Below are 27,967 nucleotides of genomic sequence, written 5' to 3'. Positions count from 1 at the left end.
CAAATTGTCCCTGTTGTGGCAAGCGTCATTTCCTTTACAAATGTTTCAAATTTGCTGCGATGTCCTCTGCCTCGAAGCGTGATATGATTAATTCCAAGAGAATTTGCAGAAACTGTTTAAACGTTGGCCATTTTTCTAAAGACTGCAGAGTTACTAGTCGATGCAAATCATGCAACTTAGCCCACCATACAATAATGCATAATAATTATACCGGTCACAACCTTGCGAATACTTCAACTGTTTCTGATAATCGAAATAATAATAATGTGGCTTCTTCTTCCTCTGCTGTGGAAAATTCTACTGTTAACTTGTCCCTTCTGAACACAACTGTAATGCCTCATGTGTTGTTAGCCACAATTCGTGTTATTGTGAGAAACGAATTTGGCAATTTCAAATTAAGAGCAATTCTTGATCAAGGAGCTCAAGCTACTTTAATAACTGAAAATGCTGCTCAACTTCTGAGACTTCCAAAATATAGAACATTTACTCGAATTACTGGAGTAGGTGGAGAAACTCTTACGGTCAAAAACTTTGTAAAGTTCGATCTCGCCTCGCACTACGAACCTGGTTTTAAACTGAGATCACAAGCTTATGTCATGCCTTCTTTGAATAATTACTGTGCTGGTCCAGTGTACAGACAGAAATTGCCCTCTTTGGAGGAATTTACTTTGGCGGATCCACATTTTGATAACAATGATCCCATAGATTTACTGATTGGTGGCGATTTATATGGTGATGTTCTTCTTCCTCAACAAAGGAAATTTGATAAAGGTGTCTTCCTTCAATTGACCCATTTCGGATGGATAGTTTCTGGCCCAACGGCAGAAATATCTTACGCTCACACCGTCAATGTTAATTTGTGTACTCTGGATACTCAATTAAATGCCTTCTGGGAACAAGAAGAGCTCATAGAATCCAGAAAAATTACTCCTGAGGAATTAGCGTGTGAAGCATTCTTTAAAGCAAATTGTTCTCGTGGTTCGGATGGGAGATACACAGTTGCATTACCTTTCAAGTCTCAAATTCTTGGCAACTCTCCTCCGAAATTCTGTCATACTGACTTCTGCGCCTTGAAACGATTAAAGCAAGTTAACAGCAAATTCGTCAACAATTTATCCTATGCCTCGGAATACAAAAAAATTATGGAAGAATACGAATCGCTTGGTCACATGAAGAAAATTGGTCATTATCCTAATTCTATTGAACCTAACGGTTATTTTCTGCCTCATCACGGCGTTGTACGCGAATCCAGTTCCACTACGAAGTTGCGCGTTGTTTTTGACGGAAGTAGCAAACGACCTCGTTACACCTCTTTGAATGATGAACATTTTCATGGTCCTGCTCTTCAAAATGATTTACCTGCAACCGTCAACAGATGGCGTCGTTTTAAAATTGGGTTCCGATCAGATCTGGAAAATATGTTTAGACAAATTCGAGTAGTTGATAATCAGCAACATTATCAACAAATTCTATGGCGAAGTTCTGATTCTGATATTTATGTATACAAACTTAAAACTGTTACATATGGTACATCTTCTGCGCCTTATCTCTCTATTAGAAACGTATCCAGAAGCTTCGAACATTTTGATGACCGACACATATGTCGATGATATTATTTCTGGAGCTGACACAGAGTCAGAGGCAATCTTTTTACAGAAGCAACTTGTCAATTTACTCTCAGCTGGAGGCTTTAATCTGCGCAAATGGACTTCTAATTCTGCAGAACTTATGGCTCACATTCCTGAGGACTTCCGAGAAAAGGCAAATATTTACAGTCTCAATGAACCAAATGTTGTCAAGGCACTTGGATTAGGTTGGAATACTAATCAAGATGCATTTTCATTCCAAGTTTGCTTTCCAATCAATGACAGAGTCACTAAAGCCAGTCTCTTATCCGATGCTGCTAAATTGTATGACCCTCTGGGGTGGCTAGCGCCTGTTACGATCCAAGCGAAGATCTATTTCCAAAAACTATGGCTCGAAGGCATTGATTGGAAGGATGAAGTTTCCCCTGCCATGAAATCTAAATGGCATTGCTACCTCAATGACTTGAAAAATATCGAACAGATTTCAATACCTCGTTGGATTGGTAGTTGTAAACAATGTCTGGTCGAACTGCATGGTTTCTGTGACGCATCTACGTCAGCCTTTGCTGCTGCGGTTTACGTCAAAGTTCTATTTTCAAATGGAGAAAGAGTTGTAAACCTGTTACAGACGAAAACCAAATTTGCACCTTTGAAGGTTTTGTCTATTCCGAAATTGGAGTTGTGTGGAGCAACTCATTTAGCGAAACTAATGAACATAGTTCAAAACATGCTGGATCTAAATGTTTCAAATTCTCACTATTGGACTGATAGTGTTATTGTTTTATGTTGGCTCGGAGGTGAGTCGTCCAAGTGGAATGTTTTCGTTGGAAATAGAGTAAGCGAGATCCAACAACATTCCAATATTTCTCAATGGCGATTTGTCTCTACTCGTTACAACCCTGCTGACTGTGCTTCCCGTGGTATAACGTCAACTGAGTTGGTACAACATCCGCTTTGGTGGTCTGGTCCTCTCTGGCTTGCTCAGTCTCCATCTCTTTGGCCCACGCAGCCAGAAAATTCCTATGAAACTAACCTCGAAATGAGAAAATCTGCTTTGAAAGTAAATTTTGCAACTGTTGCAAATTTTCCGAAGATATTAACTGATTACTCAACTGTAAATAAATTGGTTCGAATCACGGCTTACGTATTACGATTCCTGCAATACAAACCTGATTCGAAATTACTGTTTTCCGGCTTTCTTAGAGCGTCTGAAATAACACTGTGCCACAAATTGGAACTCAAGGTCTGTGCGGTGGAAAATTCCTTTTGGAGATGAAAGCCCTTAGTGAGTATATTAAGAACCCAAAAGGAAATTTTACCCATAGGTCAAGTTTCCGAGATATCGCGCCATGAATTTTTTGAATTTTCGCCTATGACGCTTGAGAAAATAGCTTTATATCTCTGTTTTCCGTTATTGTAGCTTCGTTTTGAGATTACATGTCTTCAGTCAAATCGAATGGCGAATCTTTTTGTAGAACATTTCATTCTTCTAACTCAATTCCTTTCATGTCCTTTTCGTCCTTTCTTTCTTGAACCGTAGTAAAAGTACCACAAGATGAGATTTTACAGCATCCAAATATTCCACAAAAATATTGCTCAGAGAATTTTAGGTAAGGTCCTCATTGACAACTAATCGATATTGTCACGTTTTCATTGTCCTTTTAGACATTTACCCGGTTTTTGTTCAGAAAAAAACTATGTTTTGTTTTTCTGTATATTCGTTATTTGTTATGTATTGGTAGGTAAACATACCTATTGGTTATCGCTTATATTGACATCTGGGATTTATCTGAAATATTTACCATATATAGCTCCCGATATGCTGAACACGTTAATGACAAATTTTCTTGGAGAATAGATCCGGTTATCTAATATTTTGAACCGGATATAGCGATATAAAACCCGGATTTTGTACCGATTTTAAGTAACCGATTAAGCTTATATGTATACCATTAGAAAGCTAATAAAATTGCCAATCGGGGAAAATAAATTTTTTGACAGCATCTTACCTGAGTTCGGTGCTAAAACAAAAAACCCGTATTCTTGAACCGTTTTTAAGGAAAAAAATTACAGCGCGTAAATATGAAGATAAAAGCTTGGTGGGTGAAATATTCTTTTTGCCGATGAAAGCCGATGAAGTTAATATTATGAACCCGGAAGGACAGTTATGCCATAGGTCAAACTTCTGAGTTATAGCGAAATGGAATTTATGTTACGGGTTTATTGTCGTGCTCTTAAAGTTCATCAAGAATGTATGCATCACGCCATAACTCAGAAGTTTGACCTATGGCATAACTGTCCTTCCGGGTTCATAATATTAACTTCATCGGCTTTCATCGGCAAAAAGAATATTTCACCGACCAAGCTTTTATCTTCATATTTACGCGCTGTGATTTTTTTCCTTAAAAACGGTTCAAGAATACGGGTTTTTTGTTTTAGCACCGAACTCAGGTAAGATGCTGTAAAAAATTTATTTTCCCCGATTGGCAATTTTATTAGCTTTCTAATGGTATACATATAAGCTTAATCGGTTACTTAAAATCGGTACAAAATCCGGGTTTTATATCGCTATATCCGGTTCAAAATATTAGATAACCGGATCTATTCTCCAAGAAAATTTGTCATTAACGTGTTCAGCATATCGGGAGCTATATATGGTAAATATTTCAGATAAATCCCAGATGTCAATATAAGCGATAACCAATAGGTATGTTTACCTACCAATACATAACAAATAACGAATATACAGAAAAACAAAACATAGTTTTTTTCTGAACAAAAACCGGGTAAATGTCTAAAAGGACAATGAAAACGTGACAATATCGATTAGTTGTCAATGAGGACCTTACCTAAAATTCTCTGAGCAATATTTTTGTGGAATATTTGGATGCTGTAAAATCTCATCTTGTGGTACTTTTACTACGGTTCAAGAAAGAAAGGACGAAAAGGACATGAAAGGAATTGAGTTAGAAGAATGAAATGTTCTACAAAAAGATTCGCCATTCGATTTGACTGAAGACTGTAATCTCAAAACGATGCTGCAGTAACGGCAAACAGAGATATAAAACTATTTTCTCAAGCATAATAGGCGAAAATTCAAAAAATTCATCGCGCGATATCTCAGAAACTTGACCTATGGGGAAAATTTCCTTTTGGGTTCTTAATATACTCACTAAGGGCTTTCATCTCCAAAAGGAATTTTCCACCGCCGGGAAACCTTGTTGCACAGTGTAAGCAAAACGCTACGAAAATTGCCAAAAATGTTACAAGATTTTGATTTTCCCGAAGAAAAACGAGAATTACTGAAAGGAAAAGCTATTCATCCCAGCAGCAGAATTGCCCAGCTATGTCCTTTCTTAGACGATGATGACTTACTACGTGTTGGAGCACGATTACAAAAAACATCTTCATTTTTTACTCAACATCATGTCATCATATTTTCAACATCAACAACATCTCGGAATCTACATCTACCTACATCTACACAATGCCATGTCAAGAACAGTCGTTCTTTGTGCGGGGGAATGTTGGAGAACAAATTATTATGTATTTTTAATTATTATTGCTAAAAACTATTAATATGTATTTCTCCCCCATAATCTATGAATTTTGTTACTATCGCCTTAAAAACAATAATATTGTATTTACATTTCTATAACTGGCATCACTAATTCAATTTCTAGAACCGACATCCCTAATTCCTTGTAATGCCTAATTTTGCCTATTCCCTTTTTAATCATGTCCGTCAATTTCAAGGCCATCAATGTACCAACAGTGGTTGGACTTTGATCTGTGTTACTGACTCTGTTGCGTAGTGTTGTTGTTGTTGATGCGCTTTCTAATGCATGTATGTGCATCAACCAACGAATCAGCGATCATTGATAGCTACGCCAGCTGAGACAGTAAGATAACAATTCTGCTTTTACGTATGTACATATGTAAACAAATATGTATGGATATGATGCCGCCAAATAACTTTTTCTTGTTGATCGCTTTTTTTAGTTACGTTGATACTTTCTGCCTTGCTGCAATCATATCGATCGACTTTAACTACATTGTTTTCTGCCGCGCTGCAATAACAAATTAACTTAACCCCTTTTGTTTATATTTATTTAAAACCAGATTAAATCAAACTAATTTAAGTTAATTAAATTTAAAGTGATTTTTAATATTAAATAATATAATAATAGTGTCCCAAAGGGAGCAAATTATTAACCAATTATATTGATTTATAATTGTGGAAAACAAATAAAATTGCCCCAGTACTTTTGTAAATTTTCTAAGAAACTTTCTGTGTTTTATTTTGCTTGGGATCAAACTGCCCAATTCTCATACAGGCAGTTTTGGCCTTGAGAAAGTGCACATTTTTCGGAAAATATCGATAAATGACACTGTGCTACAAAAGTTGACCAGAAAATATTCAAGCGTTCTGTTATAAAATTCTAACGTGTTGGCGTCCACAGACAACGAAAATACTTTGGTTTGTTCGTGTCACTTCCGTTTATTATTTTATAACGGTAAAAGTAGTGAAAATCTGGGTTTCTTACATTTTCAAATTTAAACGGGAATATCTTCTTTTTTACAAGGGATTTCTATTGATCCATTTTCCTTTTAAAGGGGTCAATCATATCTTTCGAATAAGCTATTATTTGTTCAAATCGGTTAATAAATGGCTAAGTTGTAGTGGTTAATTCATACCAATACAATTATCTTGTACTTTAAGTGTTTTTTGTTTTGTTCAATATTAATTTTGAAAATTATAAGAAATTAAATTTAAGTACAAAGTAATTGTATTGATGGACCATATCGGTCCACTCCTTCGGGTACCTCCCCCACAAAAGTTCGAAAATGTTCGGAAAATTTGTGCGCACGATAACTCTTGAAGGTAGTAACCGATTTAGTCCGTGCTTTGCCCATCGTGAAATTTCTACCAGACTTAGATGAGGTTTCAATATGGACTCAATCGGTTCACTACTTCGGGTACCTCTCACACAAAATTTTGGAAAAGTTCAGTTTAGGACCAGCCCCCCATACGACGGTACAAGTTTCATTAGGGGCAATCCCATAATTCCTGACAAAATAACCTGAAAGTTGTAAAAAAACCCATATGACACCGTGTGTAGTTGTTGGAGCACAAGATATGTCTCGAACGGATCTGCTGATTCGGTTCAACATTTGGCCTTCCTTATATTTTGTCCAAACCTCCCCCACAAAAGTTCAAAAATGTTCGGAAAATTTGTGTTCGCGATAACTCTTGAATGGAGTGATCGATTTGGTCCATACTTTACAAATCCCATTATATCTACCAGGTATAGATCGGGTTCGCATATGGACTATATTTATCCACTCCTTCGGGTACCTCCCACACAAAATTTCGGATAAGTTCACTTTAAGACCTGCTCTCGGATCACTTTGATTTTTCGTAAAGCAAATTGCATTCACTGACCGACCCCCTTTACGATGGAACAAGTTTTTTAAGCGGTAAGTAAATACTTCCTGAGAAAACAGCCCAAAAGCTGTAAAAATCTTTATGGCACCGTATATAGTGGCTGGAGAGCACGTTAATTTCAAACTGGTCAACCGATTTGGTCGGAAATTCGGTCTTCGACATATTTTGTCCAAACCTAGTATCATTTTGGAAATGGGCAATACCGTTTCACCACTTGCAATACTTCTCCCCAAAATTTAAAAAAATCACTAAAATGGTATGCATGATACACTTTCTTGAACGGGGTAACCAATTTGGTCCAAACTTTGGATCTTCTAATATTTTGTCCAAATTTAGTTTAACATCCAAAAAGGACCCATATTGGTCCTGTCCTTATGGTACCTTCCCTGCTAAAGTTCAACATTTCGTTTAAGTGAAGTTTAGAGTCTCTTCGAAGATCCTTTGGAAAAGTATACCGATGCTATTCGTTGTGGTCCTGTGTACAGCGATATTATGTTTTCCGTGGACAGGTTCATGCTTCCTGGCCTACTGGTCCAAATGTTATACGATGACCCATTGAAATGACCAGTGGATGCGATACCTATCGAAAAGATAAGACTCCCAAAATAAGATCCACTTTCATAATGGACTATGTCGGTCTACTCCTTCAAGACCTCCTCCGCAAAACTTTTGAACCTTAATCCTAATCCACATCTTTGCCTGATTGTTCAAATGTTCAAGAAGGGTCTCATAATTCTGAAAAGACCCTAAATACATTCGATTTGTCCGTAGATGAAAGTTTCAATTCACATAGGCTGAGGGTATAATCCTGTCGGCAAAGCCAACTATATCTATATCTAACAATTTCCATTATTTATCGTAATATCTGATGGCTACGTAATCACAATATCATATATTAACCATACGAACCGCAGGACCTTGGAGTTCCCGTTTTGAATTTTGCTCTTTAATATTATTCCGTTTCTTCTGAGCTAAGCAAACTTTTTTATTATTGTAAAAGAACTGTCCCAAGACTGAGCACGGCCTGAGCAAAAAGGTAGCCACTTTCGGAGGAAGTAGGAAGTAGTAGTGAAGCTGGAAACCAGATGTTTTAACCTCCGACCTATTAATAATTCGCAACCAAATTCATGCTTTGTGTCATGGCAGCTAAAATTCAGTGCGTCACATTTAGGTGTTGTTGTGACGCCTTTCCCAATCCACCGTATATCCTGTATGGCAGTAATATCGGCCTTGCATTTTTCAAGTACATCTGAGAACGCATAAACTGTACCTTCTCTTGAAAGAGTGCAAACATTCCAGATCATTATTCTTAAAACAGTTGCGGGGGTTTTCAACGTTCTTACGGGTGAACACGCGGCACATGTTAGCTCACTACCTTTAACCGTTGTCAACTCGGGATACACCAAGGGGAGGTAAGTCCTGAAATTTGGTATTAAGTATTCGTTGAGGCTATAAAACTTTCAACCTGAAAGTTGTCAGTATAGGTCCACGCCTTCATATAGCCCCCATAGAGCGGTGCCTCCCGATTTTCGGTATGTTGAAGGTTTTTATCTTAAATATCCCACCGAAATGGGTGAAATTATGTATTTAGTCTTCGTTGAGGATGTGAAGCTTTCCACGTCTTCATGTAGCCCACATAGAACGGCCCCTTCAAAATGTTCTGTGTTTTGAAGACTTCGGCTCCAATATCACAACGATATGATTTAAATTTGGTATTTAGTCTGCGTTGGAGCTTGAATGTTTCCACCAGAAATTTTTCAGCATAGGCCCACGTCTTCATATAGCCCCCATAGAACGGTACCCTCTGATTTTCGGTGTTTTGACATTTTTAACCACATTATTCAAATGAAAAAAAAACTGAAATTTGGTGTTTAGTCTCCGCTAAAGGTACAAGACATTTATACAGGTACAAAACACGTTTTTTTATAGCCCCCATATAAGCGTAGGCGCCATTTGAGGTTTTTTAAGATTTTCGTCACATTTTTCTACCGAATTGGTTGTTAATTGTATTTTTGGGTTCCCAGAAGATAAAAGAAGATTAAAACTAACTCGCAAACAACCTGTCCATATATGTACATATGTCCAGATATAAGTCTAGCCGGTATTTCCCAATTTTAAGTATTTAAAGAGTTTTTGTCAAATTTTCAAACCAAGATTGCTGTAATTTAATATTGTGTGTTTTCAGGAGTTCAAAAGCACAATTCGAAAATTGTAAATAATAATTCATGGTTTGGAAAGAACTACGATGACGTCCCATATGAGCTCTTTTGAAGGGAGTATTATAAGTTCGGATATACTACTCCTGCAATAAGAGGATTAGCCCAATACTTTCATAAACGAAAGGAATATAATTGTTCTTATTGACTTCAATACAGTGCGTGGAGGGTATAAAAAGTACGGCCCCGCCGAACTCAAAGCCGTTTTTACTAGTTTCGATATTAATTTGAAATTTCACATATCTGAGATATAGAGAAAAGTGTTTTCTGGAATTTAACAATTAAAAGCCTCTATTAAGTGAGAAATAACTACAGGTTTTGTAGAGTGAAACGAATCCGTTCATGCACCCATCCTTTATGTATATTCGCTCCTAAGAAGCTTTTTGTCTTCATTTGTAATAGCTAAAAGAATAGTTGAAATATTGTTGAAGCTTAAACTACATACATACTATCGTCAGCAGCAGTAACGAGACAACAACAGCAGCAAAAACAATAACAGCAGCATTGATTTTTCATCAATGATAGCAATTATGCCCTCAAGGCTTTACTTAACACTCTCACACATTTTAACATTTTGTTGTATGTGGTTTATTGTTTTCTCTTTATATTTTTCATTCGATACGATGTCATACAGCTTTATTTTCTGAATATTTCTCTCTTTGTTGTAGAGATTTTTTTGTTTTTTTTTTTTTTTTTGATTGAAAAAAAAAACTTATTTAAACTTTTGCTATTGTTTCAGTTTTTCTTCATTTCTATGTATCTGTGTATGTGTAATGCTTTATGTGCACCATATTATTCAAAGAAAACAAATTTTCATATTTCACAAAGTTCGAAAATCGGAAATACTTTGTATGAACTTTTATCGAAAGAATTTTTGTCATCAACTGCAGTGTTTTCTTTTCTTTCCTGTTTTTTTTTTCTTCCATTTTCATCTTAAATTCCATCACTTAAGACATATTAAAATTTTTAAGTAAAAAATAATGTTTGTTTGTCAATTAATAAAAACTATTCATAAACTCAATATGCAAAAATTGCATAGTTCATAAAGAAATCAATGGAATTTTGTTTCCATAACTAAGTTTTCTAAGAATAATAAATCTTTCAGTTCACAAAACAAGGAAATTGTTATAAAATATTTTGAAAAATAAAATACAAGGGGAGTCTGTAGGGAAAGCATATAAAAAGTGTTACTCTCATCACTGATGATCTTCTTTGTTTTCTAACAAGAAATAAACGAACAGTGCCTCCAGAAAGAGGGAGAATAAAATTCGTGCATGTGACTCACACAAACAGAGCGGTTAGTACAAAGCATTAGTAGTACTTGGCTGTCCCTGCTATAAACGGTGTCGTGTTATACGAGATTGCTAGATTCTGATTACAAGGATCGCTAAGGAGCATTTTTGCTGGGTTTGGATTCGTAGTTGTGAAAAAAAAAACTTGGGACCGACATCGGACATTTTCAGTTATCTATATATATAAAAGAGCTTAGTGATGACTGAGTGAGTGAGTGAGTGAGTGAGTGAGTGACATGTATATCATCGCCCAGACGAAACCGCTGAAGCTAGAAAGCTGAAATTTTGACTGTGGGTTGCTGTCGGTGTGTAGGGGTGAGATAAGGCTGGGTTTTTGGAAATTCGATCTAGAAGGGTACGAAAAGTACTAAAAGGTACTAAATATGGTACCCTTTGTATTAGGCAAACGGGAAGAGCTAGAATTCTGAAATTTGGAATGAGGGTAACTGATGAAGATTTAGAAAGATGTACCAAAGGGTTTTTGGAAATTCGACTTCTAAGTGTACGAAAAGTTACTAAATTTGGTACCAATTGTATATTTTGAGCGGATATAGCTACAATGTTCATATTTGGTATGGAAATCAAGGTTGTGAAGTGGTGTTGATATAAGGAAATTATTTTGGAAGTTCGTACTTATGTGTACGAATAGTACTAAATGGTACTAAATTTGGTACAATTTGGATTTGGGTGAACGGATAGAGCTGAAAACCTGAAATTTGGAATTTAGATTACCGTTGAAGCGTACGATTGAGATATGGGTGTACTTTTGGAAATTCATACTTATGTGTACGAAAAGTACTAAATGGTACAAAATTTGGTACAATTTGGATTTAGATAGACATGGAAACCTGCAATTTGGAATTAAGATTACTGATGGAGTAAAGGAATGAGGTAGTTTTGGAAATTCTTACTTATGGGTACAAAAAGTAGTAAACGGTACTAAATTTGGTACAATTTCTATTTAGGTGAACGGATAGAGCTGGAATCCTGAAATTTGGAATTTAATTACTTTTGGAGTGTAGGATTGAGTTAGTCTTGGAAATGTATACTTATGGGTAGGGAAAGTCCTAAATGGTACTAAATTTGGTACAATTTAAATTTAGTTGAACGGATAGAGTTAGAATCCTGAAATTTCGAATTAAGTTTACTGATGGAATGTAGGATAGAGGTAGTTTTGGAAATTCATACTTATAGGAACGGAAAGTACTAAATTTGGTACAATTTGGATGTGAGTGAACGCATAGAGATGGAATACTGAAATTTGCAATTAAAACTACTTTTGAAGTGTAGGATTGAGGTAATTCTGAAATTCGTACTTTTAAGTACGGAAAATACTAAATTTGGTATAAATTGCCTTTGGATGGAGAGATAGCGCTGGAATCCGAACATTATAATAAATAATAAATAATACATAATAAATAATAAATAATAAATAATAAATAATAAATAATAAATAATAAATAATAAATAATAAATAATAAATAAGAAATAATAAATAATAAATAATAAATAATAAATAATAAATAATAAATAATAAATAATAAATAATAAATAATAAATAATAAATAATAAATAATAAATAATAAATAATAAATAATAAATAATAAATAATAAATAATAAATAATAAATAATAAATAATAAATAATAAATAATAAATAATAAATAATAAATAATAAATAATAAATAATAAATAATAAATAATAAATAATAAATAATAAATAATAAATAATAAATAATAAATAATAAATAATAAATAATAAATAATAAATAATAAATAATAAATAATAAATAATAAATAATAAATAATAAATAATAAATAATAAATAATAAATAATAAATAATAAATAATAAATAATAAATAATAAATAATAAATAATAAATAATAAATAATAAATAATAAATAATAAATAATAAATAATAAATAATAAATAATAAATAATAAATAATAAATAATAAATAATAAATAATAAATAATAAATAATAAATAATAAATAATAAATAATAAATAATAAATAATAAATAATAAATAATAAATAATAAATAATAAATAATAAATAATAAATAATAAATAATAAATAATAAATAATAAATAATAAATAATAAATAATAAATAATAAATAATAAATAATAAATAATAAATAATAAATAATAAATAATAAATAATAAATAATAAATAATAAATAATAAATAATAAATAATAAATAATAAATAATAAATAATAAATAATAAATAATAAATAATCTATATATATAAAAGAGCTTAGTGATGACTGAGTGAGTGAGTGAGTGAGTGAGTGAGTGAGTGACATGTATATCATCGCCCAGACGAAACCGCTGAAGCTAGAAAGCTGAAATTTTGACTGTGGGTTGCTGTCGGTGTGTAGGGGTGAGATAAGGCTGGGTTTTTGGAAATTCGATCTAGAAGGGTACGAAAAGTACTAAAAGGTACTAAATATGGTACCCTTTGTATTAGGCAAACGGGAAGAGCTAGAATTCTGAAATTTGGAATGAGGGTAACTGATGAAGATTTAGAAAGATGTACCAAAGGGTTTTTGGAAATTCGACTTCTAAGTGTACGAAAAGTTACTAAATTTGGTACCAATTGTATATTTTGAGCGGATATAGCTACAATGTTCATATTTGGTATGGAAATCAAGGTTGTGAAGTGGTGTTGATATAAGGAAATTATTTTGGAAGTTCGTACTTATGTGTACGAATAGTACTAAATGGTACTAAATTTGGTACAATTTGGATTTGGGTGAACGGATAGAGCTGAAAACCTGAAATTTGGAATTTAGATTACCGTTGAAGCGTACGATTGAGATATGGGTGTACTTTTGGAAATTCATACTTATGTGTACGAAAAGTACTAAATGGTACAAAATTTGGTACAATTTGGATTTAGATAGACATGGAAACCTGCAATTTGGAATTAAGATTACTGATGGAGTAAAGGAATGAGGTAGTTTTGGAAATTCTTACTTATGGGTACAAAAAGTAGTAAACGGTACTAAATTTGGTACAATTTCTATTTAGGTGAACGGATAGAGCTGGAATCCTGAAATTTGGAATTTAATTACTTTTGGAGTGTAGGATTGAGTTAGTCTTGGAAATGTATACTTATGGGTAGGGAAAGTCCTAAATGGTACTAAATTTGGTACAATTTAAATTTAGTTGAACGGATAGAGTTAGAATCCTGAAATTTCGAATTAAGTTTACTGATGGAATGTAGGATAGAGGTAGTTTTGGAAATTCATACTTATAGGAACGGAAAGTACTAAATTTGGTACAATTTGGATGTGAGTGAACGCATAGAGATGGAATACTGAAATTTGCAATTAAAACTACTTTTGAAGTGTAGGATTGAGGTAATTCTGAAATTCGTACTTTTAAGTACGGAAAATACTAAATTTGGTATAAATTGCCTTTGGATGGAGAGATAGCGCTGGAATCCGAACATTATAATAAATAATAAATAATACATAATAAATAATAAATAATAAATAATAAATAATAAATAATAAATAATAAATAATAAATAATAAATAATAAATAAGAAATAATAAATAATAAATAATAAATAATAAATAATAAATAATAAATAATAAATAATAAATAATAAATAATAAATAATAAATAATAAATAATAAATAATAAATAATAAATAATAAATAATAAATAATAAATAATAAATAATAAATAATAAATAATAAATAATAAATAATAAATAATAAATAATAAATAATAAATAATAAATAATAAATAATAAATAATAAATAATAAATAATAAATAATAAATAATAAATAATAAATAATAAATAATAAATAATAAATAATAAATAATAAATAATAAATAATAAATAATAAATAATAAATAATAAATAATAAATAATAAATAATAAATAATAAATAATAAATAATAAATAATAAATAATAAATAATAAATAATAAATAATAAATAATAAATAATAAATAATAAATAATAAATAATAAATAATAAATAATAAATAATAAATAATAAATAATAAATAATAAATAATAAATAATAAATAATAAATAATAAATAATAAATAATAAATAATAAATAATAAATAATAAATAATAAATAATAAATAATAAATAATAAATAATAAATAATAAATAATAAATAATAAATAATAAATAATAAATAATAAATAATAAATAATAAATAATAAATAATAAATAATAAATAATAAATAATAAATAATAAATAATAAATAATAAATAATAAATAATAAATAATAAATAATAAATAATAAATAATAAATAATAAATAATAAATAATAAATAATAAATAATAAATAATAAATAATAAATAATAAATAATAAATAATAAATAATAAATAATAAATAATAAATAATAAATAATAAATAATAAATAATAAATAATAAATAATAAATAATAAATAATAAATAATAAATAATAAATAATAAATAATAAATAATAAATAATAAATAATAAATAATAAATAATAAATAATAAATAATAAATAATAAATAATAAATAATAAATAATAAATAATAAATAATAAATAATAAATAATAAATAATAAATAATAAATAATAAATAATAAATAATAAATAATAAATAATAAATAATAAATAATAAATAATAAATAATCTATATATATAAAAGAGCTTAGTGATAAGTGAGTGAGTGAGTGAGTGAGTGAGTGACATGTATATCATCGCCCAGACGAAACCGCTGAAGCTAGAAAGCTGAAATTTTGACTGTGGGTTGCTGTCGGTGTGTAGGGGTGAGATAAGGCTGGGTTTTTGGAAATTCGCCCTAGAAGTGTACGAAAAGTACTAAAAGGTACTAAATATGGTACCCATTGTATTAGGCAAACGGCAAGAGCTAGAGTGCTGAAATTTGGAACGAATATCACTGATGGATAGTTAGAAAGATGTACCAAAAGGTTTTTGGAAATTCGACCTCTAAGTGTACGAAAAGTACTAAATTTAGTACCAATTGTATATTTTGAACGGTTTTAGCTAGAAACTTGGAATTTGGTATGGAAATGAAGGTTGGGAAGTGGTGTTTATAAAAGGAAATGGTTTGTGAAATTAGTACTCATGTGTACGAAATGTACTAAATGGTACTAAATTTAGTACAATTTGGATTTGGGTGAAAGGATAGAGCTGGAAACCTGAAATTTGGAATTAAGATTACTAACGGAGTATTGGATTGAGATATGGGGGTAGTTTTGGAAATTCGTACTTATGTATACGAAAAGTACTAAATGGTACTAAATTTAGCACAACTTGGATTTGGGTGAACGGATAGAGCTAGAAACCTGAAATTTGGAATTAAGTTTACTGTTGGAGTGTAGGATTGAGGAAGTTTTGAAAATTCGTACTTAAGGGTACGAAAAGTACTAAATTTGGTACAATTTAGATTTAGATGAACAGATAGTGCTGGAATCCTGAAATTTGGAATTAAGATTACTGTTTTACTGTATTGAAGTAGTTTTGGAAATTCGTACTTATGGGAACAGAAAGTACTAAATGGTACTAAAGTTGGTACAATTAGGAAGTGATTGAACGGAAAGGCCTGGAAACCTGAAATTTGGAGTTAATTTGGAATTATGGTTACTGTTGGAGTGTAGGATTGAAGAAGATTTGGAAATTCGCAATTATGGGTACGAAAACTACTAAATGGTACTAAATTTGGTACAATTTGCATTTGGGTGAACGGATAGGGCTGGAATCCTGAAATTTGGAATTAAGATTACTGTTGGAGTGTAGGATTGAGGTAGTTTTGGAAATTCGTACTTATGGGAACAAAAAGTACTAAATGGTACTAAAGTTGGTACAATTAGGAAGTGATTGAACGGATAGGCCTGGAAACCTGAAATTTGGAGTTAATGTTACTGTTGGAGTGTAGGATTAAAAAAGATTTGGAAATTCGTAATTATGGGTACGAAAAGTACTAAATTGTACTAAATTTGGTACAATTAGGAAGTGATTGAACGGGTAGGCCTGGAAGTCAGAAATTTGGAATTATGGTTACTGTTGGAGTGTAGAATTGAGGAAGTTTTGAAAATTCGTACGTATGGGTACGGACAGTTTTAAGTGGTACTACATTTTGTACAATTACGATTCGGGTGAACGGATAGAGCTGAAATCCTGAAATTAAGATTACTCTTGGACAGTGGGATTGAGGTAGTTTTGGAAATTCGTACTTATGGGTACGAAAAGTACTAAATGGTACTAAATTTGGTGCAATTTAGATTTGGATAAACGGATAGAGCTGGAATCCTGAAATTTGGAATTAAGATTACTGTTGGACTGTAGGATTGAGGAAGTTTGGGAAAATTATACTTATGGGTATGAAAATTACTAAATGGTCTTAAATTTGGTACAAATTGAATTTGGGTGAACGGATAGCGCTGGAATCCTGAAATTTGGAAATAAGATTACTGTTGGAGTGAAGGATTGAGGTAGTTTTGGAAATTCGTACTTATGGGTACGGAAAGTACTAAATGGCGCCACATTTCATACAATTAAATTTGGGTGAACGGATAGCGCTGGAATTCTGAAACTTGGAATTAAGTTTGCAGTTGGAGTGTAGGATTGAGGAAATTTTGAAAATTCGTACTTATGGGTACGAAGAGTATTAAATTTCGTACAATTTAGGCTTGGTTGAACGGTTAGAGCTGGAATCCTGAAATTTGAAATTTTTTGTGTAACGTTGGTATATTTGCGAAAAGAACTAAAGAAGTCTTAATGTTGTATCGGGTGTAGGAGCGGGTGGAATTCTAAAATTTGTTCTTAGAGTCACTGTTGGTATGTGGGGTTAAGATATGGAGATGGTTTTTTTTTGGAATTTTTGAAATTTTAGGAGGAGGTTTCGCAAATTCGTTGTTATGAATTTATATATAAATTAATATATTTGGGTTTGGAGGAACTAATAGAGCTGGAAAATAGAATCTCGGTTGGTATAAATGGCTGATATAAGAAGGTAATTTTTTGAGGTTTTACCCAGGTGTACGAAAAGTACTAAATTTGGTACGATTTTGTTATTGCATGAACGATAATATAAGGAGTTTTATTAATGCGTACAAATTATGAAATTTGGTATGAGGGTCTTTGATGGCTGAAATGATATTGGAAATACCTACTATTAGTTAATGAAAAAGTACTAAATGGTATTGAAATTTGGAATTAAGATTACTGTTGGAGAGGACGATTTAAGTATCCTTATATTTACAAAAAGTACTAAATTGTACTTAATGTAATAAAATTTGGATTTGGTGAACGCATCGAGCCAAAATCCAGAAATATAGAATTAAGATTACTGCCAGAGTGGATTCATTGAAATTCGTACTTTCGTACGAAAATCATTAAAAAGTACTAAATTTGGTATGTGGAATTCGGAAATTAGGCATAATATTCGCTGTTATGAATGTCATTGTGGATATACGTACCATAAGAGGTAGAGCTGAAATTGTGAAATTCGGTATTAGGATAACAGTTGGGGTATATTGTGGAGATAAGGAGGATGTTTTAGAAATTCATACAGATTTGGTTTGTATCGCAACAGCGATACACATTTACAGCCATATGTAAATGTGTATCGCTGTTGCGATATATTTTTTGATATAGGTAATTTTTGAAACTATTACCTATTTTAAGTACTAAATTTGGTACCGTTTTGGTGTTGCATAAAGGGATATAGCTGGAATTTAGAATTTTTGTATTAGGTTCTGTGTTAGTGTTTAGATATTGAGCTGGTGTTGGAAATACGGAAATACATTTTGATATCACAAATTCCGAAATTACAACTACTTCGGTTGGAAAACGTGGATACAATTTATAAACTACCCATACAGTTGTGAAACGTGAACTGAAATTTAAAATGTTGACGTGTAGGATGCGTTAAGGTATTTCTTTTTGGAAATTCGAGCTAAAGGTGTACGAACGGTATTTAAATGAAATTAAACATCAACTAAAATAGGTATTGGTACATCAAAATTTGTAGTGTTCACCATTTTCATATTAAATATTGTTTATTTGTATATCCTTCCCATTCCGCATACGAAGTAGCGGGCATTTTGCTAGTAAATAATAAATAATAAATAATAAATAATAAATAATAAATAATAAATAATAAATAATAAATAATAAATAATAAATAATAAATAATAAATAATAAATAATAAATAATAAATAATAAATAATAAATAATAAATAATAAATAATAAATAATAAATAATAAATAATAAATAATAAATAATAAATAATAAATAATAAATAATAAATAATAAATAATAAATAATAAATAATAAATAATAAATAATAAATAATAAATAATCTATATATATAAAAGAGCTTAGTGATAAGTGAGTGAGTGAGTGAGTGAGTGAGTGACATGTATATCATCGCCCAGACGAAACCGCTGAAGCTAGAAAGCTGAAATTTTGACTGTGGGTTGCTGTCGGTGTGTAGGGGTGAGATAAGGCTGGGTTTTTGGAAATTCGCCCTAGAAGTGTACGAAAAGTACTAAAAGGTACTAAATATGGTACCCATTGTATTAGGCAAACGGCAAGAGCTAGAGTGCTGAAATTTGGAACGAATATCACTGATGGATAGTTAGAAAGATGTACCAAAAGGTTTTTGGAAATTCGACCTCTAAGTGTACGAAAAGTACTAAATTTAGTACCAATTGTATATTTTGAACGGTTTTAGCTAGAAACTTGGAATTTGGTATGGAAATGAAGGTTGGGAAGTGGTGTTTATAAAAGGAAATGGTTTGTGAAATTAGTACTCATGTGTACGAAATGTACTAAATGGTACTAAATTTAGTACAATTTGGATTTGGGTGAAAGGATAGAGCTGGAAACCTGAAATTTGGAATTAAGATTACTAACGGAGTATTGGATTGAGATATGGGGGTAGTTTTGGAAATTCGTACTTATGTATACGAAAAGTACTAAATGGTACTAAATTTAGCACAACTTGGATTTGGGTGAACGGATAGAGCTAGAAACCTGAAATTTGGAATTAAGTTTACTGTTGGAGTGTAGGATTGAGGAAGTTTTGAAAATTCGTACTTAAGGGTACGAAAAGTACTAAATTTGGTACAATTTAGATTTAGATGAACAGATAGTGCTGGAATCCTGAAATTTGGAATTAAGATTACTGTTTTACTGTATTGAAGTAGTTTTGGAAATTCGTACTTATGGGAACAGAAAGTACTAAATGGTACTAAAGTTGGTACAATTAGGAAGTGATTGAACGGAAAGGCCTGGAAACCTGAAATTTGGAGTTAATTTGGAATTATGGTTACTGTTGGAGTGTAGGATTGAAGAAGATTTGGAAATTCGCAATTATGGGTACGAAAACTACTAAATGGTACTAAATTTGGTACAATTTGCATTTGGGTGAACGGATAGGGCTGGAATCCTGAAATTTGGAATTAAGATTACTGTTGGAGTGTAGGATTGAGGTAGTTTTGGAAATTCGTACTTATGGGAACAAAAAGTACTAAATGGTACTAAAGTTGGTACAATTAGGAAGTGATTGAACGGATAGGCCTGGAAACCTGAAATTTGGAGTTAATGTTACTGTTGGAGTGTAGGATTAAAAAAGATTTGGAAATTCGTAATTATGGGTACGAAAAGTACTAAATTGTACTAAATTTGGTACAATTAGGAAGTGATTGAACGGGTAGGCCTGGAAGTCAGAAATTTGGAATTATGGTTACTGTTGGAGTGTAGAATTGAGGAAGTTTTGAAAATTCGTACGTATGGGTACGGACAGTTTTAAGTGGTACTACATTTTGTACAATTACGATTCGGGTGAACGGATAGAGCTGAAATCCTGAAATTAAGATTACTCTTGGACAGTGGGATTGAGGTAGTTTTGGAAATTCGTACTTATGGGTACGAAAAGTACTAAATGGTACTAAATTTGGTGCAATTTAGATTTGGATAAACGGATAGAGCTGGAATCCTGAAATTTGGAATTAAGATTACTGTTGGACTGTAGGATTGAGGAAGTTTGGGAAAATTATACTTATGGGTATGAAAATTACTAAATGGTCTTAAATTTGGTACAAATTGAATTTGGGTGAACGGATAGCGCTGGAATCCTGAAATTTGGAAATAAGATTACTGTTGGAGTGAAGGATTGAGGTAGTTTTGGAAATTCGTACTTATGGGTACGGAAAGTACTAAATGGCGCCACATTTCATACAATTAAATTTGGGTGAACGGATAGCGCTGGAATTCTGAAACTTGGAATTAAGTTTGCAGTTGGAGTGTAGGATTGAGGAAATTTTGAAAATTCGTACTTATGGGTACGAAGAGTATTAAATTTCGTACAATTTAGGCTTGGTTGAACGGTTAGAGCTGGAATCCTGAAATTTGAAATTTTTTGTGTAACGTTGGTATATTTGCGAAAAGAACTAAAGAAGTCTTAATGTTGTATCGGGTGTAGGAGCGGGTGGAATTCTAAAATTTGTTCTTAGAGTCACTGTTGGTATGTGGGGTTAAGATATGGAGATGGTTTTTTTTTGGAATTTTTGAAATTTTAGGAGGAGGTTTCGCAAATTCGTTGTTATGAATTTATATATAAATTAATATATTTGGGTTTGGAGGAACTAATAGAGCTGGAAAATAGAATCTCGGTTGGTATAAATGGCTGATATAAGAAGGTAATTTTTTGAGGTTTTACCCAGGTGTACGAAAAGTACTAAATTTGGTACGATTTTGTTATTGCATGAACGATAATATAAGGAGTTTTATTAATGCGTACAAATTATGAAATTTGGTATGAGGGTCTTTGATGGCTGAAATGATATTGGAAATACCTACTATTAGTTAATGAAAAAGTACTAAATGGTATTGAAATTTGGAATTAAGATTACTGTTGGAGAGGACGATTTAAGTATCCTTATATTTACAAAAAGTACTAAATTGTACTTAATGTAATAAAATTTGGATTTGGTGAACGCATCGAGCCAAAATCCAGAAATATAGAATTAAGATTACTGCCAGAGTGGATTCATTGAAATTCGTACTTTCGTACGAAAATCATTAAAAAGTACTAAATTTGGTATGTGGAATTCGGAAATTAGGCATAATATTCGCTGTTATGAATGTCATTGTGGATATACGTACCATAAGAGGTAGAGCTGAAATTGTGAAATTCGGTATTAGGATAACAGTTGGGGTATATTGTGGAGATAAGGAGGATGTTTTAGAAATTCATACAGATTTGGTTTGTATCGCAACAGCGATACACATTTACAGCCATATGTAAATGTGTATCGCTGTTGCGATATATTTTTTGATATAGGTAATTTTTGAAACTATTACCTATTTTAAGTACTAAATTTGGTACCGTTTTGGTGTTGCATAAAGGGATATAGCTGGAATTTAGAATTTTTGTATTAGGTTCTGTGTTAGTGTTTAGATATTGAGCTGGTGTTGGAAATACGGAAATACATTTTGATATCACAAATTCCGAAATTACAACTACTTCGGTTGGAAAACGTGGATACAATTTATAAACTACCCATACAGTTGTGAAACGTGAACTGAAATTTAAAATGTTGACGTGTAGGATGCGTTAAGGTATTTCTTTTTGGAAATTCGAGCTAAAGGTGTACGAACGGTATTTAAATGAAATTAAACATCAACTAAAATAGGTATTGGTACATCAAAATTTGTAGTGTTCACCATTTTCATATTAAATATTGTTTATTTGTATATCCTTCCCATTCCGCATACGAAGTAGCGGGCATTTTGCTAGTTTAGCATAAAAGGACGTGAGCTCCTAGACGAAGGGGGCATGGCCAAACAACAAAATCATGAAAAACGATAAAAAGCCTAAACATCGGCCGGGCTAAACTTTTTTTACTCTCCACCATGAAATAGTCTGAACTTATATGGAATAATTAATGTTGAAATTTTTATGTGGATTTTTTAGCACTGGGAACCCCAAATATCTTGTTTTAGCTAACCCGGTCAGCTGAAGGCGGACGGTATCGTTATATGAGGGATATACCACAACGTGGGCCAATGTTCACAATTTTTGATTGAGAACTTTTTAACCATTGGGAATTACCACTTCCAAATCACACCCATTATTGCCAGAAAATGTAGATAAAAACTAAAAAACCTAAAATCGGTGCTACCACTTTATGGGCCATACCAAAACTTTGATATCGGTTGATAATTTTAGTTGGAGATAATTGGGAAAACCAAATGTCAAGTTACAGCAATTTTAGTAAAACATGAAGATAAAATTCTCAAAATACTGAAAATAGGGAGGTGCGGTTATATGGGGCCTATGCCGAAACATGGCGAATCTCAAATGTAAAATGACGAGTTCTTCAGTCAAAAAATTTAGCTGAAACCCTCACAATATCAAAAATCGGAAGTTGCTGTTATATGGGGGGGGCTGTACCAACACCTGGGCTTACGATGACATTTTTTGATGGGGAAGTTTTGTGACCACTGAGAAATTAATAAGGGGTAGTTTGGTCAAAACATGTAGCTAAATCCCATAAAATACAGAAAGTCGGGAGGTACCGTTATATGAGGGTTATTTCAAAATATGGACTTAGGTTGACCATTTCTAGTGAAGAAGTTTTGTGACCACTGGGAACCTCAAATGTGAATTAACGGGCAGTGCGGTCTAAAGATATAGCCAAAACCCCTACTGTTATGGGGGGGCTATACCTAAACATGGACCGATTTTCGGTGGAGAAGTTTCGTGACAGCGGGTAGTTCTGTCAAAAAATGTTGCTAAAACCATATAAAATAACGAAAATCGGGAGGGACCCGTATACTAAAACTTTGATCTATTTTGATGATTTTTGGTGTAGATGTTTTGTGTCCTCAAATGTCAAATAAAAGTTAGGTCGATTAAAAACTATAGCTAAAATCCTCAAAACACCGAACATAGGGATGTTCGTTAAATGGGGGCTATAGCTAGACATTGACCTACGTTGTCAATTTTTGGTGGAGAAAGGCTGTGTCCCCTTAGAATATCAAATGTCAAATAACAGCTAGTTTGTTTAATATCATGGTTACAATCCTCAAAATACCGGAAATCGGAAGGTACCATTAGAGTTTTGTGACCTCTAAGAACCTTAAATGTAAAATTATAGCTATTACGGTTCAACATTGCGACCTGTAGCGGATTACAAAAAATGGGATGCGTTCAGGTTTGCCAGCTTTTTTTTAGAGAAAAATCGTCAAAATGACGATAAACAAAATAAAAATCGTCAAATCTATCTGAAAAATGCACACATTTAGTTATATTTAAATATATTTTTAATTAAAATAAACCTAAAATGAATAGTCAAGTTAGTAAACATGTTTTTACTTCAAATCAGTACTAAATTAAACGAGAAAGTTATTCATGTTGTAAATCAATATTTAAGTTAACATTTTAACAAGTCGTGTTTAATCAAAAAATTGGGTTTTGTTAAGTTTGTTTAAAGCATACATTGAATCCTTATGAAGAGAATTCCGATATTTCGTTTTTTAAGATTTAGTTGTCTGAAAACAGATTCAACATTTGCTAAAGAACGAGATAATAACTGCCATTATCTTATTTAAAAATGTTATAGGAAAGATATGTGAACCATCAACACGTTTCAAATCAAATTATCGAAAATCCTGAAAATACCGAAACTCAGGAAGTACCCTTATATGGGGGCTATAGCAAAACATGGGCCGATAAAACCCATCTTCAAACATGGCCTGTCTATGGAAGAAAAAGACACTTGGGTGCAAAAATAGAACGTCCTAGCTCATTTATCCTGGTCTAGTATACACTCCGTTTCATTTCAATAGCACATTTCAAATTTGTATTGTTACTTCATTATATCCTACTCCACAGTTTTCAGTTTTTCAAAGTGTTATTTATTTATTCCATTTAATTTCATACAAAGGATACTTAATAGCTAAAGTATTTAATTCTTACAATAAGTAAACATTCTCTTGAATTTAATTCTTAGAGACTTCGCAATCATATAAAGTTTGTGCTGCATTATATGCTAGCATGTCTTTCAGTACATTTTTGTTTAACACAAATTCTTAAAATAAATGCCCGAAAAAAATTGGAATTAGAAATAAAAACAGGCCAATATCGGAAATATTGGAAAGATTAAAAAGGTTTCTTACATACTAATTATATATAACTTATGAGCTAAACTTATATACTAACTATTTACAATATATACAGAAAATTGTACTGAGCAGTATTTTAAACTTGATCAGCAACCCAATCAAACCTTTGGTACCTCCTATGATAATACATGAGGCAGGGGGCATGTGCTTCCTGGCGAGAAGGACTGTTATTTCCTCTTCAAGATCGAGGATATCTTTTATCATTCTATTGTCTATGTGTTGTGATGCTTCTAAGAACTTGAGACCTCCTTTCATCATGAACACATCGATTCTATTAAATTTTACAGAAGCGTATATGCTTCTATTGTGTGGCCTTCTAGGAATACAGTCAGGACCTATTATACGATTTAACCCCAATGCTGACGTTAGTATCGCTCTCTCCCACATTCTGACCCTTTCCATTTGGGAAGATGAAATATCAGCCCATGCAATGAAGGAATATGTCACTATTGGTCTTATAATTTGCTGATATATTAGCAATTTTATTTCTTTTGTAAGCCCACCTCTCATCGCAAATAGGCGCTGGTAAGCAAAGTAAATCTTTTTGGCTTTGGACAGGATGAAGTCCACTTGGGTGACAAAATTAAATTTGCTATGGAAAACTACACCAAGGTACTTCATTCTGTCCGAGACTTATATTATTCATTCACCCACTTTAATTTCTGGGTTGAGTCTTCTCATATTGGGACAAGAATCTCTTCGGAAATTCCCCTTAAAGACAACTGCTACACATTCATTCAGATCGTTTCAAGAGGTGACCCATACTTTCCCTGCATGGCTAAGAGTATGTCATCGGCGAATATCAGTAGTAACTCCCCTTCCGGTGGACCAGGAATATCACTGATGAAAAGATTGTACAGCACCGGTCCAAGGAGAGAACCCTGAGGAACTCCCGCAGAGATACGGTGCTGTCCAGATAACTTTTCACCCACGCGAACCCTAAATGTTCTACCTTCTAGGAAGCTGGCTACCAATCTGCACGACTGCGCATCAAAGCCAAAGGATTGTATTTTGTATAATATACCTTTTTGCCATACAGTGTCGAACGCCTTAGCGAAATCTAGACTGACGGCGATAGTACCCATCCTTTTTTAAATCCATTCGCTACAAAATTAGTGAATGCCGCTAAGGCATGTGTAGCGGAATGTTTTTGTCGAAAGCCGAACTGGCAATCCCTAAGAATGTGCCTTTCTTCGATGATTTTCTCGATCCAGCCATACTTCTTGCATATGACTAGCAATAAGTTCAGCTTTTTCAACATCGTCGGAGATCTGCCCCCTGAATCATCCATTAGTGTTTTAATGGGCTTTCTAATTGAAAGCCTGGTAGCTCGTTTGACCTTACCGTAAGTTCTCGAGTTGACACGAATACTTTGTAAGTAATTTTTGTATCGGTCTTGCTCAAATTTCGATATTGATTGATTTATTATAACATTAAGGTTCCTAATGTTTGCCCTTAGTATCGGATATCTGTCAGGATTAGCAGTTCTCCTGAGTGTCTGCTGCATCCTCTTCCTTTCATTTATGAAGCGCATTATATGGGGTGGTAATTCCCCTAATAATGAACTTCTACATTTAGTTTTGGGTACACAAGTCTCTACTGCCTCTCTAAAGGTAGAGCTTAAGTCCGCGACACAATCATCAATCTCATTAATCGATACATTTCTATCGCATGGTAGAGTATATTGATGTGTGTTTTCCTCAATATTTCTTCTAAATTGGCGAACTTTGATTTTATCAAAATTATAAAATACTTTTTCTGGTTCATGCTGGATGTTACCAACACATAACTGTATTTCCACAGCTCTATGATCTGATTCATAGTCATGTGTTGGTAACAATCCTTCTTCTACTACTGGGATACCAGGTGTTTTGATGAAGTAATCTATAAACGAGTCTTCAACTATATTCAGTTTTGTGGCGTCTGCTGTAGGACACAGTATCAAATTCGGACAGTTAAGAAGGTATTGATGTAATTCAATACCTCTTCTATTATTTAAGTTGCCTCCCCAGTCCCGATGTTTTGCATTTAAGTCACAACCAATGATTATTTCATTGGTTGTACCCAAATTGACAATGCCATCAAGGTCTGAGGGACAATTCGGAGGAAGATATTGTGAGATAAATATTATCTCAGGCCCATCTCTTCTATATATTTTTACACAGCATGATTCAATATTGCCAGTGTCTATAAAGATTTGTTCATTTTTAAAGATGTTTTTAACTAAAATTGCGGTACCTCCTAATGATCTACCACCTTCCCTACATTGTTTGTGTATTGTGTAGCCATCAATACCAAAGTTGTGCCTATGTGTGAGTTTATGTTCTGCTATTAGCAGAACATCTGGTCTGTGTTTTTTTATAAAAATATCTAAATAGTGTATTGTCGCCAAAGACACTATAGAATTAACGTTTACAAATATACATTTCAACATTTGTAACCCCTTATATGCATATGGAGCCCTAAAACGGCATCCTCTGTTCCTCGTACCTTCTGGATTTCATGAAACTGATCATAAAAATCATCAAGATCTTTTGTTAGTTGTGACATACTTTTACCAAAAGTATTTTTACATGTCTCTTCTATCATTCTGACCATTCTATCTGTTCCCTCTTGTGTTGGTCTTCGACCTAGAGTAACATTCTCAACCGTTTTAGGGGTGGCAGACTGAGCACTCGCCGCTGTAGCATAAGAGCGGCCTGCTCGTATCTCGGAAAATTTTTGAGCTTTAGCTTGTTGAATAGCTTCTTTCTCTACTTTTGAGATAATTGCTTGACGTACAGGACAGTCAGGCGAACTTGCTGCGTGACCTTCTTTGTCAAAATTTGCGCATTTTAATATGATACGAGGTGCATCTTTTGGCAACTGCGCTTCAATTTCTTTCGACGGAACCTTACAGTTTTTTGGCCCGTGATTTTGCCCGCACTTTACACAGCGGTACGGCATACCACAGTTACGGGAAATATGCCCGTACCGCTGGCAATTCTTGCATTGGACAACTTCACGTCCTTTATCTTTTTTATAGGTCACATCACTATGTATGATCTTCTTTAATTTATATAATTTGTTTAATTCAGTGGTTCTACCAAGCTTCAAAATCCACTTGAAATCCCCAATATTAATTGCATCGATTACATCAACTTTAAATTTTAAGCTTGACAAAAATTGTATTACCACCTCTTTGGAGTACATGTGGGACAAGCCATCAACCACTATTGAGAATGGTACCAGAGGTTTGGGTGTATGGGTGTGA

At 32.7% G+C, this 27,967-nt stretch overlaps 1 protein-coding gene across 1 annotated transcript; it reads left to right on the top strand.

Moving 5' to 3' along the window:
- The first annotated feature begins 194 nt into the window (after window positions 1-194).
- LOC141392475 (uncharacterized) lies at window positions 195-27,967 on the top strand. Its single transcript, XM_073965413.1, has 3 exons — window positions 195-1,479; window positions 1,559-2,383; window positions 27,792-27,967. Exons 1-3 carry the CDS (start codon window positions 195-197, stop codon window positions 27,965-27,967), a joined length of 2,286 nt encoding a protein of 761 aa, XP_073821514.1.

This window comes from Musca autumnalis, unplaced genomic scaffold (genome assembly GCF_047663935.1).
Source record: "Musca autumnalis isolate F117 unplaced genomic scaffold, ASM4766393v1 scaffold_2, whole genome shotgun sequence".
NCBI classification, from domain to species: Eukaryota; Metazoa; Arthropoda; class Insecta; order Diptera; family Muscidae; genus Musca; species Musca autumnalis.
This window is presented reverse-complemented; position numbering and strand designations above follow the sequence as displayed.